The sequence below is a fragment of the Palaemon carinicauda genome, chromosome 37 (assembly GCF_036898095.1).
Source record: "Palaemon carinicauda isolate YSFRI2023 chromosome 37, ASM3689809v2, whole genome shotgun sequence".
Lineage (NCBI taxonomy): Eukaryota > Metazoa > Arthropoda > Malacostraca > Decapoda > Palaemonidae > Palaemon > Palaemon carinicauda.
The window spans coordinates 46,918,067-46,930,932 of NC_090761.1; the positions used below are offsets into that span (position 1 = coordinate 46,918,067).

General features: G+C 43.5%; 1 protein-coding gene across 3 annotated transcripts in view; it reads left to right on the top strand.

Annotated features, from left to right (window-relative positions):
- The window catches only part of trsn (translin), a 223,885-nt gene that overhangs the window by 168,462 nt on the left and 42,557 nt on the right, over nucleotides 1-12,866 (top strand). For all 3 annotated transcript variants that reach the window (XM_068361117.1, XM_068361115.1, XM_068361118.1), the window contains exons 2-3: nucleotides 4,504-4,661; nucleotides 12,630-12,808. In XM_068361117.1, coding sequence (XP_068217218.1) covers nucleotides 4,506-4,661; nucleotides 12,630-12,808 — 335 coding nt within the window. In that variant the 5' untranslated portion in view covers nucleotides 4,504-4,505. The remainder of the gene's footprint in view (nucleotides 1-4,503; nucleotides 4,662-12,629; nucleotides 12,809-12,866) is intronic.

Sequence of the window (12,866 nt, forward strand, 5' to 3'; positions counted from 1 at the left end):
GGTGATGGGGAGAGTTAACGTTTAGCTTCGTCCCCGAGTTTGTTGCCAAGACTCAGAATCCAGGGGTGTCAGATCCTAGATTTGACTTCTTCCGGATAACGAGTCTCCATTCCGTAACTGACAACTCAGATCATCTGTTACTTTGCCCAGTAAGAAGTTTGAGGCTCTATGTTAAGAGAACAGCAGCAGCCCGCCCCCGAGTGCCTTCGCTTTTCATCAGCACATGCACAGGGAGGAACAAAAGGAGGATCACCATGAACAGCATCTATGCATGGGTTCGCTGAGTCATCGATCATGCTCTGAATCCAGATCCTCCTCCATCATGTCTACGCAGAGTTTACGATATCAGGGGCATAGCTACTTCCCTGGCCTTCAAAAGAAATTATTCTGTGAAACAGGTTCTACAAGCCAGGATGTGGAAGCGCGACACAACTTTCACAGCCCAATTCCTACAAGACGTGACCCACAGGAGACTCGATATTTTCTCTATTGGTCCTGTGGTGGCTGCACAACAGCTGGTTTAGTACCTCAATCTCCTTATTGGACAAGTAGCAGAAGGTTGAGGACACTGTTACCTGGTTTTAGTGTGCATATATGAAAAAGGAATGACTGGCCCTTTTTCTTTTCTTCATCCTCCCCTCTCTTGGGGGAAAACAGTAGCCTGGGTTCTCATCACAAGCTGGCCTCAATCACTGCATGTAAACCATGCTCCCTTGTGTACCGGGTATTGGGTTAATACTGTTACGTCCCCATACCCTAGCGAGGTGGCATTGGGAAAGTCTTAGTCAACTGTTATTTCTTGCAAAGGCTTGGAATAACTTTTACCTTGATAGTAACGCTGTTAATATCTCACACAGTTTGCGTAACCTGTAGTCCGTGGGCAGCAAGGTTTAGCTAGGTCTAGGGTCTCCTTATTTTTGGTACTAATCTACTCATAAACAGGAGACCCAGGATAAAGCCAGATTGGCAGGGACATCCACCCTCCTAATGGGTGAGTCACCCCTATAAATAGCGTAGGTTTGTATTCCAGTTATGGAACAAATGACAAATTTGGAAATCATTTTTATTTTTCCTAGTGATACAAACCTTTAGCTATTTATATAAATTTACCCACTGATCCTGTCCCCCTTGAAGTCCTACCTCTAAGTAAGGTGAAGCAGTCACAGGTATGTGAAGTTAAAGGGGTTAGCTAGCTACCCCCCTTACCCCCGCTAACTAGCGGGATGGGTAGTTAACCCTCGCTAAATTCTAATGGCTTGTCCTTTCAGCTTCACTGAATATACCCCTATAAATAGCTAAAGGTTTGTATCGTTGGGAAGAATACAAGTTTCCAGATTTGTCATATTAGCAGCTTTTCAGGGTCTGGTGATGTGTCGGGTTCCCCCAGTGTTTGCCTCATCCTAACCGAGCTAAAAGGGTCTTCACCTGTCTCTGTGCAGACAGCTTACGAGAAGTTTGACCCAAGGAAGTCTTGGGCTTCCTTAGGTAAGTCATCCATTACTGTTGAGCGAGCTGGTAGCTAAGACTATCTATTCCTCCGGTACCCCAATACCAGTGTCTCGTGGTGATGGCAGTGGTGAAAGATATGGTTGTGACCCTGGAGGTGTCCCTTGTGGTACCCCTAAGTCAAAAGGACTAATAGTGTTCATAGAGGAATACCTGTGTCAATGGGTAAAGCCCCTTCACCGGGATGTGTTGAGTCTGAGATTACTGTGCAGTATGCTTAATTTGGCCTTGAGGCCGAATGTGCACATTGCTTGGTGCTCAGTTATCCCGTTCCCGTTCTCTCGTTAAAGGTCACCCCCCTGTGTTACCACCCCCTTCCTCTATGTCCGTCACCCCAACCTTTGTGCCTGGGGTCTGGGGCCTATAGCCCCTCTTGTTGCCGTGTTGTGGACCCCTTTTAGTGTGCCGTCCCTCTCCCCCATGACAGTGGTACCTGTCTCCCCCATGACAGTGTTACCCACTGTTGTAGTTCCTGTTGGAGCAACCCTTGTGGTTCCTCCCCACAGTGGAGCGTCATCATTGTTGGTCGCTCAGCTTTCCACTCTTCTGCTTGCAGAGCCTGGGGGTAAAATCAATACAGTAAACAAAATACAATCCTTTAATTTTTAAAAGCATTTGCTAATAGAAAGAGCAATAGGAATCTTGATATGTGGCACAGTAGGTTGGCTTGCAAGTGATAGTGAAATTGGCTAACTGAAAACAATGAAATGTGCATGAGGTAGATATTTAGCTTAACTAGGTTGGACTTATGAACTTTCCATGATGCAAAAACTCAGAATGTATTTTTTGTTTCTCTATCTTCTGTTAGATTTTGAATTGAATGCCTTTCCCAGCCAGAATTCTTCCAATATATCATCTGTCAGTTCTAAGCTTTTTGGCTTAAAAACAAAACTTTCTTGCAGCTATATCCTTTTTTTATTTGTCATTTCTTGTTAAGCAGGTCAGTTAAGGAATGAGGAAGACCAGTCATTTAAGGAAGTGATTGTTGATTGTGTCTTTATTGTATCTGGTGGTGCATTCACAAAAATTTTCTAAAATCCCCATTTCATTGTGGCTTATAGATAATTTTGACATTGTATAACGAAATTACAGACTTAAAAACATCAAAAATAGAGGTCAAGAAATTAGAGTTGTGTCCACTCTAATTACCTTTAAAGCAATTTAGGAGTTGAAGTTTTTAAATTGATTTCACATCTTGGAGTACCGAATCAACTTTCGTCCAATTTAGTACACAATTTATTTGGTGTGTACCAAAGTGTCTTTTTAACATTTCTGTGGGCCCCTGCTCCCTCTTTTTTATCCTTCCAATTTTATTATATTTCCTGTTAATTTCTTTCATCCTATTGTCCAACCTCCTCCTAACCTTTAGCTCCATAGCGCAGCTGTGGAGCTTTCCTTCTGTTACACATCATCATTTAATGGCCTTTTCTGCCCAATAACTGGGTATTATGGGTCAAGTATCCTCTACCTATGTTGGTTATTCTGTGGCTATTGTCAAAGTATAACAATTCCTTAGATAGACTTCTTTCTCATCCTCAACATGCTCTCACAGGGCAGAATTCCAAGTTATGTGCTTTTGTTGTATTTTTACGGAAAAAATTAAACTTTATTTGGTTTACTGATGGGTTGCCAATGCTAGAGCTCATGTACCACATAAGGTGAGGCAATTATAATTGAACTCTTTGGCTTTGACCAGTCCAAAATTAAATACACCAGGACTTTAGCAACAAGTCATCTATCCATTTGATGACTCCTTGTTAGTTCCCTAGAACTTCTTTTGAACCAGATACGCTCTAGAAGTTTGCTTATACCAAATGACGTAGCATATTTAACTATCACTGAATTATCAAGAGTTCTCAAACTGAAGAAGCTTCCCAGGCTACTAAAAAAAAAAATGTTTTATGGTAAGAGAAATACAAGTCTTTGAAATCAAAGTTGACATGTACAATCTTACCAATTTACTAAAAATAGCCAGGTTCTCTACACTCTCTGTCTTGTAGTGAGGTTGGAAAACATAGGGCATGATTTTACTCTAATGCCACCATAGATACTTTGAAATCTTAATGTAAAGATCAGTAGGAGGATATCTCATATTATTTTTCTTAACATGTCTGAAGTTGATCTTTTGATATATCGGCTCGGTTATGTTTTCTTTAAAAAAAACAAAACAACAACAACAACAACAACAACACACACGTGTCTGAAGAATTGTTTTATCATGTCATGTGGTAAACATTTCTAGTTAGTTACCAGAAATCATTGCATTGCATCTAGTACCAATTTGGTGTAATTTTGTATGAACTTTGCGTCAATGTGAATAATAGAAGTAGGGTTGTCATAGGTTTGTCATAAGTAAAACAAATGTTTTTTGGGTAGGAAACACAAAATTGTACAAGGAAAAATGTCTTCAGTAATATACGTTCAAAGATTTCCTTATCGACGGAGCAGTGATCTCAGTGATGTCAGGTGTATGAGGACAGAGGAGGATATGTAAAGCATAGGCCAGACTATTCGGTGTATGTGTTGGCAAGGGGAAAATGAACCGTAACCAGAGAAAAGTATCTAATGTAGTACTGTCTGGCCAGCCAAAGGACCCCATAACTCTTTAGAAGTAGTATCTCAACAGGTGTCTGGTACCCTGGCCAACCTACTACCTACCAGCTATAAGACTGTTCTTTTGTTAAAGGCATTTATTGGTTGAAGCAAAAGAAAATGGGAAGTATTTGGAATTTTGACAATTTTATGAGTAGGTGTCAATTAAACTGGGCTTCTGGAAAAGAAGCAATATGAACACCAGGGGAGATTCATGAAAATATTTTTTCTAGAACAAAATGGTTTTGTTAGTGTCCTTTTAATTTTAAGCACTGCTTTTTGCAACGGTTTGGTTTGGAAAAGTCTATCCTTGAATTGATATGTGTATTAAGAATGAATTAAGGTCACAGGTTTTAAGATTTATACAGGATCATGTTACGTCTTTGTAACTTTAATTTTTTTCAGCTATGGATATTACAGCTGCATTTGCATCGTACGGATCAAGCGTAGAGCATGAAACAGAAGTTAGGGAGGGCGTGCAAGCAGCTGTGAAGGATTTGGAGAAAACTTCGTATAGCATCAGTACAACATTAGAAAAAATGCACCATTCCCAAGGTGTGCAGGTACTGTAACTTTAGTGAAAGCCCTGTTTTAATACTTATGCCCTTTACATTCATCAGATTTTGCTAATTTTAAAAAAATATTGAAGTAGTATTTTTCAATATTTAACTTAGCCGGTGATTATAATAGCTGCAACTCTGTTGCCCGACAGACAACTCTAAGGTAAAAACTCGCCAGCGATCGCTACACAGGTTGCGGGTGTGCCCAACAGCGCCATCTGTCGTCCAGATACCCAGTACTCAATGTAAACAAAGACTCAATTTTCTCTCTGTCGTGCTATCGACAAGACGTACTTACTCGCTGTTGCTAAACTGGAGTTTTTTCACAACTAATTGGTGAAGTACTTTATTCTAGTTTTGAGCTTTCGCTGTGCAGGGTTTCTCTTCACACAAATCCTTGAACTCTTTTTGATAACGGATTCTTTGTTGATGACTTTTTGAAAGTTTTTTGAATTTCCCTTTGACCAATTCAAAATGGCTGACCCTTCACAAGTCCCAAAATTTAGGAAGTGCAATGCTAGGGACTGTTCAAGGCGTCTTCCGAAGGCTTCTATCGACCCTCACACTGTTTGTTCCAATTGTCGGGATAAAACCTGTCAATTGGAAGATCGGTGTGAGGAGTGCGTTGGGCTTTCGGAATTCGATTTTATCGAATTCCAAAAGTATACACGTAGGCTAGAGAGAGATAGAGTTAGGAGAAGTTCTTCTCATTCTGTTGATATATCCTCTCCTCATGCCCCACAACCTATTCCTTCCCCTGTAGTGGTTGCTCCTAACCCCCCTCCTGGCACTCAGGAACCTTCGATGGCTGATATGATGCGTGCCATCCAGGCTCTGGGTGAGAGAGTTGAGTCCCTGGCTAGTGAACGTAATCAGCTCATGGCGGATGTGAAGGAGCTTAAGTGCAAAAGTGCAGTGGGAAGTGCTAAAGTGCCGAGTGATAGTGTTGTGGATAGTGTTGCGCTTGAGGGTTCGTCTGTTCGTGCCTGTCGTCCTCCTAGTCCGGGACCTCTTGCAAGCTCCCAAGTCCAGGGGAGAAGCAATGTCGTACGACAAATGGGTTCGAGAGGCTTTAATCAGCGAACAGACGTTCCCTCCGTGGTATCGGGCGTATCTACCCAAGATCGCCCCTGCCTAACTAAGACGAGAGAGCCCATTTATACCTCGTCTTCGGAAGGTGTTTCTCGCAAGAAACCCTGGACCAAGGTCTCACGACCGCTAAAACGCAAGTCGGTCCCTTCCGCGCAAGTCCAACGGCCCAGTTGTAGCCACTGGGTCAGTTCGGACTAGCTGCCGTCATCCGATGACTGCTCACCGCCTAAGAGAGGCAAAGCGATACCGCTTCAGACAGTAACACCGTCTGTCGCCGCACCTGCTCCTGTAGACCCTAAGTGGTCTCTTCTGCAAGACATGCAGTCTAAACTGACGTCTCTAATGCAGGACTTTCGTGCGGAGAAGGTTGCTGCCGCACCAGCTAGTGCAGTACCTAGCCCACAACCTCCCACACGATCGGTTGTGCGTCCTGTGGACGCTGAGGTAACCTTCTCACGCACACCAGTTGAGAGAGTTCCGCCACCCATGCGTTCCAGTGTGATCTGCCAGCCGCATGTTGACGTTAAGCGACGCACGGAGGTCTCCGTTGACGTTCGAGAGGTTCAACAACCGTCAGAGTTGTTTTGTTTTGACGCGGTGCGTCAACCTCCGCAACCCAGTGTGGTTGCCACTGCGCACCCACATCAGTCCAGACAGTCTGGAGTAGACGCTGTGCGTCCCCGCGCTGCTATGGTTGTTGCCAGCTCACAGACTGGGCAACAGTTCCATGACGTTGCGTCCGGCTCAGTCACGCATGCACCCGTGCGACCGGACTCAGCGAACCAGCCGTTACCCACTCCGTTGTCGTTTCCTCATCAGTTATCGGATGAGGGACTTTCTGATGATGATGTTGCTGCACACATAGATGAACCACAATCAGAATTGGACGAGCCTAAGTCTACGCAACCCTCTTTGGACTTTAGGAAAGTTTTGGCCATTTTCAAAGAGATGTTTCCGGACCAGTTTGTTTCTGTGGCTCCTCGTTCTCCTCCGTCAGAGTTTATGTTAGGCATGCCGTCTACCACTCCTGCCTTTACTAGACTCGTCCTCGCACGCTCGTCCAAGAGAGCTTTGCGGGTGATAGGAGAATGGTTGCAGTCCAAGAAGAGTTTAGGGAAGACAGCCTTTACTTTTCCCCCTGCTAGACTCTCTTCTAGATCGAGCGTCTGGTATGCCACGGGAGAAGTTCTCGGCTTGGGAGTTCCTGCCTCTGCCCAGGGCGACTTCTCAAGCCTCGTAGACTCTCCCCGTCGCCTTGCCATGAGACGCTCAAAGATATGTTGGTCATCTTCGGACCTGGACCACCTTTTGAAAGGTATCTTTAGGGCCTTCGAAGTTTTTAACTTCTTAGACTGGTGTCTAGGAGCCCTAAGCAGAAAGATCTCTTCAACAGAGAAAGAGACTTCCTTGCTCATTATGTCCTGCATGGACAAGGCCATACGTGATGGGTCTAATGAGCTTGCTGCATCTTTTGTGTCCGGAGTCCTTAAAAAGCGTGAAAACCTATGCTCATTCCTTTCAGCTGGAGTTACACCGTGCCAGAGATCCGAGCTTCTTTTTGCTCCTCTCTCCAAGTGCCTTTTTCCAGAAGACCTGATTAAGGAAATAGCCGCTTCATTGATACAGAAGGACACTCACGATCTTGTTGCGTCCTCCGCTCGCAAAGCTACCCCTTTGCCTACCTTGTCAGCTAGACCAAGGATGGACACTCCAGCGTCCCGTTTTATTCCGCCCTTTCGTGGCAGAACCTCCAGCAGAGGAGGTGCTCGTGCCGAAGGGAAACGAGGAAAGAAGAAAGGAACCAAGTCCTTTAAGGGCAGAGTCTGACTGCCAGCTTCTTCAGACAGCAGTGGGAGCCAGACTCAAGAACTTCTGGCAGACCTGGGAAAAGAGAGGCGCAGATGCACAATCTGTGAAGTTGCTCAGAGAGGGGTACAAGATCGCGTTTGTACGGAAACCCCCTCTAGCAACGTCTCCCATCGATCTCTCTCCCAGGTACAGAGAGGAAGACAAGAGACGAGCCTTGAAACAGGAAGTGTCTCTTTTACTAGAGAAGGGAGCGGTGGTCAAAGTCTCGGACCATCAAACCCCGGGATTCTACAACCGACTCTTCTTGGTGTCAAAGAAGACAGGAGGGTGGAGGCCGGTGCTAGACGTCAGTGCTCTGAATGTCTTTGTCACAAAGCAGACGTTCTCCATGGAGACCACAAAGTCGGTTCTAGCAGCGGTCAGAAGGGAAGACTGGATGGTCTCTTTAGACCTAAGGGACGCCTACTTCCACGTCCCCATCCACCCGGACTCCCAACCTTTTCTGAGATTCGTTTTCGAAAAGGTTGTCTACCAGTTTCAAGCCCTGTGCTTTGGCCTAAGCACAGCTCCTCTTGTGTTTACGAGGCTGATGAGGAATGTAGCCAAATTCCTTCATTTAGCGGACATCCGAGCCTCCCTCTATTTGGACGACTGGCTTCTCAGAGCTTCTTCCAGTCGTCGCTGTCTGAAGGATCTAAAGTGGACTCTAGATCTGACCAAGGAATTGGGTCTCCTTGTCAATATGGAAAAGTCACAAGTGGTCCCATCCCAAACTATTGTGTATTTAGGGATGGAGATTCACAGTCTAGCTTTTCGGGCTTTTCCGTCGGCCCCCAGAACAAGCCAAGCCCAGTTATGCATCCAGAACATGCTGAAGAAGGAACGATGTTCAGTCAGGAAGTGGATGAGTCTGATAGGGACGCTATCATCCCTGGAACAGTTTGTGTCATTAGGAAGACTACACCTCCGTCCTCTTCAATATCACCTAGCATTTCACTGGAAAAAGGACAAGACGCTAGAAGCGGTCTCGATCCCCATTTCCGAGAAGATGAAGTCATGCCTGACTTGGTGGAAGGACAGTATCAGCCTCAGAGAGGGTCTGCCCCTGGCTGTTCAGACTCCCAACCACGTTCTCTTCTCGGACGCATCGGACGTAGGCTGGGGCGCGACATTAGACGGTCGGGAATGTTCGGGATTATGGAACTCGAGTCAAAGGATAATGCATATCAACTGCAAGGAGCTACTGGCAGTACATCTGGCCTTGAAAAGCTTCAGGTCTCTCCTTCAAGGCAAAGTGGTAGAAGTGAACTCGGACAACACCACTGCCTTGGCGTACATCTCCAAGCAAGGAGGGACCCACTCACTGACGTTGTACGAGATCGCAAGGGACCTGCTCATCTGGTCAAAAGGTCAAAACATATCACTAGTTACGAGGTTCATCCAAGGCAACTTGAATGTCATGGCAGATTGTCTCAGTCGGAAGGGACAAGTAATTCCAACAGAATGGACCCTCCACAAGGATGTATGCAAGAGACTTTTGGCCACTTGCGGCCAGCCAACCATAGATCTCTTTGCAACCTCGATGACCAAGAGGCTCCCAATATATTGCTCACCAATCCCGGACCCAGCAGCAATTCATATAGATGCCTTTCTCCTAGATTGGTCGCATCTAGATCTATACGCATTCCCACCGTTCAAGATTGTCAACAAGGTACTGCAGAAGTTCGCCTCTCACGAAGGGACAAGGTTGACGCTTGTTGCTCCCCTCTGGCCCGCGAGAGAATGGTTCACCGAGGTACTTCGATGGCTAGTAGACGTTCCCAGAAGTCTTCCTCTAAGGGTGGACCTTCTACGTCAGCCACACGTAAAGAAGGTACACCAAAGCCTCCACGCTCTTCGTCTGACTGCCTTCAGACTATCGAAAGACTCTCGAGAGCTAGAGGCTTTTCGAAGGAGGCAGCCAGTGCGATTGCCAGAGCAAGGAGAACATCCACCCTTAGAGTCTACCAATCGAAGTGGGAAGTCTTCCGAAACTGGTGCAAGTCAGTATCTGTATCCTCGACCAGTACCTCTGTAGCTCAAATAGCTGACTTTCTCTTATACCTGAGAAAAGAACGATCTCTTTCAGCTCCCACTATCAAGGGCTACAGAAGCATGTTGGCATCGGTCTTCCGGCATAGAGGCTTGGATCTTTCCAACAATAAAGATCTACAGGACCTCCTTAAGTCTTTTGAGACCACGAAGGAGCGTCGTTTGGTTACACCTGGTTGGAATTTAGACGTGGTACTAAGATTCCTCATGTCAGACAGGTTTGAGCCGCTACAATCAGCCTCCCTGAAAGATCTCACCTTAAAGACACTTTTCCTGGTATGCTTAGCCACAGCTAAAAGAGTCAGTGAGATTCATGCCTTCAGCAAGAACATCGGATTTTCGTCAGAAAAAGCTACATGTTCACTACAACTTGGTTTTCTAGCCAAAAATGAGCTACCTTCTCGACCTTGGCCGAAATCGTTCGATATTCCCAGCTTATCGAATATGGTAGGCAATGAACTAGAAAGAGTCTTATGCCCTGTGAGAGCTCTTAAGTTCTATTTAAAACGAACTAAACCTTTACGAGGCCTATCTGAAGCTTTATGGTGTTCAGTTAAGAAACCATCTTTGCCTATGTCAAAGAATGCTTTATCCTATTTTATCAGACTGTTAATACGAGAAGCTCATTCCCATCTGAGTGAGGAAGACCAAGCATTGCTGAAGGTAAGGACACACGAAGTTAGAGCTGTCGCAACTTCCGTGGCCTTTAAGCAAAATAGATCTCTGCGAAGTATAATGGACGCAACCTATTGGAGAAGCAAGTCAGTGTTTGCGTCTTTTTATCTAAAGGATGTCCAGTCTCTTTACGAGGACTGCTACACACTGGGACCATTCGTAGCAGCGAGTGCAGTAGTGGGTGAGGGCTCAACCACTACAATTCCCTAATTCCATACCCTTTTAATCTTTCTCTTGAAATGTTTTTATTGTTGGTTTTTTTTGGGTTGTCCGGAAGGCTAAGAAGCTTTTCGCATCCTGGTTGATTTGGCGGGTGGTCAAAGTCATTTCTTGAGAGCGCCTAGATTAGGGGTTTTGATGAGGTCCTGTTGTATGGGTAGCAACCCTTGATACTTCAGATCCTAGGGGTCGATCAGCATCCTAAGAGGATCGCGAGGCTCCGTAAGGAAGACGTACTTAAAAGGCAGAGTAATTGTTCAAGTCGACTTCCTTACCAGGTACCTATTTATTTTGTTTTTGTTATTTTGATAACTTCTAAAATGAAATAAAAACTCTTAGCTCATAAAAATGTAAACATATATTGCTGGTCTCTACCCACCCCCCTGGGTGTGAATCAGCTATTATAATCACCGGCTAAGTTAAATATTGAAAAATGTTATTTTGATAATAAAATAAATTTTTGAATATACTTACCCGGTGATTATAAATTAAAGGACCCTCCCTTCCTCCCCAATAGAGACGCAGTGGAACGAGGAGAAAATTGAGTCTTTGTTTACATTGAGTACTGGGTATCTGGACGACAGATGGCGCTGTTGGGCACACCCGCAACCTGTGTAGCGATCGCTGGCGAGTTTTTACCTTAGAGTTGTCTGTCGGGCAACAGAGTTGCAGCTATTATAATCACCGGGTAAGTATATTCAAAAATTTATTTTATTATCAAAATAACATTTTGTTCCAACAATAAGTACAAAGCCTTTCGCTATTTATTAGGGATTATACTTTTGGCAAAGCCGGAAGACTAGCCATAAGACTTTTAGCGAGGTGTAACTAACTAATATGACCATTCACTTTCACAGAATTACCTCACTGATATAAACTATCATGCATATTAGTATATCTCCTAATTATTATTGTCCTTCGCTTATTATTATTATATCCTTAATCCTTATCCCAATTCCTTCCAGAATCCCTTTCGTACAATTACGTGTACTTTGCTCTCCCACACACATCTACTATGTATCTTTCCAACTCTTGATTCTCATTATTTTTCGCGAGTTCATTCATTCGTCATTTTCATCTTATTAATCATTCTAAACTCCTTTCTTATCACTCATTCCTCATATTCCCATTCCTATATTTCATTCCTTCTCGCTTGTCCCAAATTCCTTGATTTCCCAAATTTATTTGAATTTGCGTAGAGTTGGCGGAGGTAAGGTGCAAGGCGAAGGAACTTGGCTACTGCTTCCCCCTGTATCGTCTCTTTGTCATATTGTTTCGTCCTTCTCCCTCCCTTGTGTTTTACTTAACTGTATCCAATAATAATGCATGTAATATGCGCATTTTAGTATCGTATTTATAATTAATAACATCGAATCATATTCTTATGCATTGTCTACATTCAAATCAGCTGATCAACCCTGCCTAGTCCTTCGTCAACCTCAATTTTCGGATCAAATAACTCCCTTATTATTAAGGCATGCTACTGAAGGATATTTCATATTTACTAAAAGAAACCATTATTACTTGATCTATCATTTTTCAATTAGCATATTAATTCCAATAGTTTTATTTGAAATTCTTCTCTCATATTTCATTCACTTGTACTGTGAGTTGAATCGCCTATTGTTAACCAGTTTCATTCATGTTGCTGATCATGGGATTAGATAAATGTAAATTGATTAGTTTGTAACAGGTATTAGGTTTAATTTTTCTGAAGATTCTCATGCTTTAGACAAATATGTTAGTTGAATCAACAAGGAATGCAAAGTTCGGGAGAATTTTTTTTTTATCAGCATATCCATATTTCTCATTGTATTCAATCAATCAAATGATAATGGTCTTACAGTTTATTGAAAATGTCCCATTCATTTTAAAATGAAAACTTGAGACCAGACCAGCGTAACCCTAGTCGGTTGCTGTTAAAAGCTTGGTAGTAGGAAGATAAAAAGTAAATCCACTGATGAAAAAGAAGTTATGAAATTTGACAAATAGTAGATGAATAGCAAACTTAATCTACCTTTTTCATCATGTCATAAGATATTTTCTGTGATTATTTATTTTCAATATATTGTACATTCTTTTCAGAATATTCAGACAATTTGTGAAGAATGTCGCACTGAACTAGCAAAAGTGCCACCCTTATACGAAGCATTGCAGGAAAAAGTTCCTGCTGGTGAATATTATCGTTTCCACCAGAATTTCAAGGGAACTACTCAGCGACTTGTGGCAGCCTCTTGTTTGATTACATACTTGGAAGAAAACAGGTGAGTGGTTTATTGTACAGTTCAACTTTATTCTTCCAACGAAACCAGAAGCTACAAT